Source organism: Formica exsecta, unplaced genomic scaffold, assembly GCF_003651465.1.
Source record: "Formica exsecta isolate Colony F162 unplaced genomic scaffold, ASM365146v1 scaffold237, whole genome shotgun sequence".
NCBI classification, from domain to species: Eukaryota; Metazoa; Arthropoda; class Insecta; order Hymenoptera; family Formicidae; genus Formica; species Formica exsecta.
The window spans coordinates 985,604-990,004 of NW_021849649.1; the positions used below are offsets into that span (position 1 = coordinate 985,604).

The window sequence follows — 4,401 nt, forward strand, 5'->3', positions numbered from 1 at the left end:
ACTCTTTCACCTTTTTCTCTTTCTCTCCCTTGTTTGTTTTACATTGATAATTGATGTTATTTACAGACGAAAATCGGTTTCCTGTAATGTACTCCTGTGAAAAATTAAAATAATTATTCACACACATAATATAGCTAACGTCAAATAACAATAATTTAATCTAAAAGAGCACACGTAGATGTATAAATACATAAGTCGAAAAATAGAACGAGTGATTCTGTCCACAACCGTATTTCTTGAGTATTGATTTAGAATATATACATATAAGCTGCTAGTCGCGAATGATGATTTTATGCTAAATAACTTCCTTAATTACAGATCTTCTGATATTTAAGTCTCAATTTCCAACATTAATAAATAAAATATTTATTTCAGAAACATTTTATTAAATCAAAAGAGGAAAAAACGCGAATTAGTCTATTTCAAAATAGAAGCTGTCTGTTGTGCTCTTCAAGATTCAAGTATACTAAAAAAATGTGAAAGAATTACATTTCTTTGAAGTGGAATTTCTCCGCTGTCAATGCGAGCTTTCTTATGTGACGTATGGTGGACGCAGCTGCAATCTGCACCTCCGGATCGTCCGAACCCACCAAGCGCAATACGTGCTGTTTTTTTTAAAGTCTCATCATTTTCAAATTGGAATTTCCGAAACAAGACAAAACGAAAATAATCCCGACAATTTATCATCTCGATGCGTCGACGTGATAAATTGATTTAATCGAAATCTGGATTTTTTTTCTGCCGAAAATTTCATCTACAAGGATGGCTTGATTCGTATTGAAATGACACATTATATTGTAAATACTTGCAATGTTAACAGCTATAAATTGATGAACTTTTCAGTGTTTATTAAGAAAAGATATTCTATTATTTCTTGCGAGATAAAACAATTTTTCTTAATTTTTCGAAAATTTTGATTCGTGGGATTTCGTTCTTTTAATATAGAGCGATCCCATTAATGTTGCGTATGCAGACAACGTTAAGCGCCTAATGATACCTTAATAACACCGCAGGTGTGCATGGTCACGCAATTTAAGGGCTCCTTGCTCAAATGGTACACGGCGATGCAGACGCCCTTTAGCACGTCTTTGTTCTTACTGGTCATATAATTAACGAGCGGTGCGACGGCGTTTAGTTTGCCAAATTCATAACTATTCCGATCCCATTCGCAGCAATAGGCTATCGCTAACGTCAAATTCGCCCGCAAATTCTCATCGTCCTAAAAAAAAGAAACATATCTTATTACTGCGTGCCTTAACTAAAAATATATAATAAAAAATTATACGCGCCCGCGCGTCCAGTGCGATTGCTTCGTGGAAAAAATAGATGATAAATCTCTCTCAACTGTTGCGTATATAACAAAATAATTAAAATTAGAAACATAATATATAGCTCTCATTACACATCCGCAGTATTATATTGCGCCTAAAAAGAAAAACTCATCATTTCTATCAATTGCTTTTCTTTTTTCTTCCACGAGAAACAATCGCGCAAATAAAATCCGCAAAAAAAAAAGTTATAGTGCTAAGCTAACAGTTTCCACGAGGGCGGCCAATTTCCTCACGACCCCATGATCCGTCAGGATACCCAGATTCTCGGGATCGGCGGCGATCTCCGCGATCATGGCGCAGACTGCGGCGAGCACCTCCGTGTCCTTGCTCTCCAGGAGGCTGACCGTGAGCTCCAAGCCGCCCACGAAAGCGCGCACCATTTCCGGCGAGTCCTTGGCGTGCCGGATGCAGGGTACTAGAGCGAGGCAGGCGTTACGTTTGATCACGTCGCTCGGATGCTTCAGCAGAGACCAGACCAATCGCACACCGTCTAACCGGTGCTCCGAATCGTTGATGATGTCCATGCATTTGTCATCGACGGCGCATTCTTTCAGCACCAGCGGTACATTCTCAAGTAATGGCTCGTACGTGGCGCTCAACAGTCTGATCTGCAAATGTCCATGAAGTGGTTCAAATTCTGCGGTATCGCCGATAATGAGGTGAGGAGGAAACGTCACGCGACGCTGACGCGATTAATCATCGAGAGCGGTGCTCGCAAATCCTCCGATGTGCAATCCAATTATCGCCTCATTTGGAAATTATTTCTCAAATAAGGTCAGGTGAGAAATAATTAAACGCAAGTGGGTCAATGCAGTAATATGCCGCTGATGAAATTATTAGTGATTGTTATAAAATTACGCGAGGAGAATTAATTTAATAATCGTATTTGAGAATAATCGTTAACAGAACTGCAGCTATCGATTTCGCTCTATTTATACACAACAAATATAGACGGTTTCAAAATGCACATTTTTCGTACTTTAAATAATAATAAGGCGGTGTAAAAAATTTACGATATTATAAAGCTATCTGCAGCAAATACAAATTCGATTATCCGTGTATATAATACAATATACACATAGCTTTTCTCTGTATATTGCATACAGCTTTATAACTTGGAGAATATTTGTTCTGTTGCATGTATGTGTCTATTTACTGGCAAAGAAGAGAGAAGATAATCGCGGACACAAGTATACTTTCCAGCTTTGAACGGTCTTTACCAGTTTCGGTAGACCCTCGTTAGTCCTTAAGACGTCCCTGTTAGTGGGATCCTTGCAGCATTCGGCAAGAGCGCCTACAACATTGGCCAACACCCGCTCGTCCTCGTTTTCCTCAAGTAGCGGCACCAGCGAGGCCACCAGACCGTTCTGATTGAATCTCGTAACATTCTCCGGACTGATGGCGCACTTCCAAACGCTGCCGGTCACCGCGGCCAGTAGCGGCTTGTTGGCGCGTACCTCGTCGCTCTGCACGAGCTTGCAGAGCGGATCCAGACCCCCGGCTCTACGTACCATCGTCCGGGTCTCCCGATTCGAAGCGCACTTGAAGATAGCTAAGGCGCAATTCTCCTTCAGTTTCACATTGTCGTTTCTCAAGTGGCGCACCAACTCGTCGATCATGCCCACCCTCTCGAACGCCTCTCTGAAAACGTTCTGCAAACTCATAGAAATATAATACCAATCATGAGGAGATACTTTGATTAAAATCGCGAAAATAAATTGCGATTAGTTAATAAACGTTTCAAAGTTTCAAGATTAAAAACTCGGCGACGTAAATAGCACAAAATATTGTATCAAATAATTTTACAATATAATTAATGATATCGATGCATTTGACGTTTGAATCGATTTATAGATTGAATTCTTTCTTAATTATTAATTTAGCAATAATTACGTTTTCTATAATCCCACATTTGTTTGTATTAATTAAATTTGTTTTTTATAAATAAATGTATTATATCTTATAATTGATCTAATAATACGTAAGCTATAAAGGAAATTCGGTAAACCAGATCAGCGCACTGCTGCACGACGCCCATCGTCGGTATAATTAGCTGTGTATGTTTTGATCTCAAGAAGCGTGACATCAGGCGAACGACGCCGTGTTTACGAAGCTCCTCCTTGACCTTCGGACTGCTGCTTAAGGAATCCAGAACCTTGGCGCAACCTATGGCGACCGCCACGAGTTCTTTGTTGATCTCACTCAATTCGTCATATGGTCGACGGAGAACCTCGTCTGGCACATCCATCACGTCGAGCTAACAAATCAATATTTTGAGAACGGATTATATTAAAAAAAAAAGATTAACATCTCGAAACAATTCATTCGTTTTATCAATGTATATTTTTTCACACATGGAGTAAATAAAGACACGCATAATCGCAATTAGATAACTCACTATAAGCGGTATTCCGCCACGAATTCGGATCTGCTTTCTGGCCTTCCTGACCCGAGCTATAATTGCCAATGTTTCTGCCGTTAAAATCTAAAAAATAAAAAAATCGAAACATATTTTATATAATAAAATTAGATGAAAAACAGTTAAGTGAAATGATATAATTAAAGATTAAACATTTAGGATTTTACAGTATTTTTAATTCGTTGGCTGATAAGCTAACCGAATTCTAAGCTAAGTCAGTCCCTCACTCAGTAATTAGTCGATAAAAACAGAAGAAATGATTAGTTCGAGATCAGTGAATGACCTGGATATCTTTAGCAGGATGCTTCAGCATTTGGATTAACGGCGTCGTGATGTCCAAATCGATCAAATATCGTTTCATCTCCGTGGAAGTCACGATTTGCAATAGAACCGACAGCGAACCGTTCTGACACTTGATGTCGTTCGTTTCCAGAAGGTTTACCAAAACCTCGAGACCGCCCATTTCCTGGATAGCCTTTTGTATGATCTGTACTACCACGACTAAATTTTGACCGTGGAAATATGAGAGAAAAAAAAATTATAGAAATATAAAGAGAATATATATGCATACATATATGTAAATATAATTATTCATTTCCTTATAAAAAATATAATAAATGTTTATTTTTAAAAGAAATATATATATATATT

At 38.4% G+C, this 4,401-nt stretch overlaps 1 protein-coding gene across 1 annotated transcript in view; it reads right to left on the bottom strand.

Annotated features, from left to right (window-relative positions):
• The window catches only part of LOC115235917 (armadillo repeat-containing protein gudu), a 7,446-nt gene continuing 3,045 nt past the window's right edge, over positions 1 to 4,401 (bottom strand). The window contains exons 4-11 of the mRNA XM_029808016.1: positions 4,034 to 4,237; positions 3,730 to 3,816; positions 3,340 to 3,588; positions 2,552 to 2,983; positions 1,535 to 1,939; positions 998 to 1,219; positions 490 to 605; positions 1 to 94 (exon numbers count right to left, since the gene is read on the bottom strand). Coding sequence (XP_029663876.1) covers positions 61 to 94; positions 490 to 605; positions 998 to 1,219; positions 1,535 to 1,939; positions 2,552 to 2,983; positions 3,340 to 3,588; positions 3,730 to 3,816; positions 4,034 to 4,237 — 1,749 coding nt within the window. The 3' untranslated portion in view covers positions 1 to 60. The remainder of the gene's footprint in view (positions 95 to 489; positions 606 to 997; positions 1,220 to 1,534; positions 1,940 to 2,551; positions 2,984 to 3,339; positions 3,589 to 3,729; positions 3,817 to 4,033; positions 4,238 to 4,401) is intronic.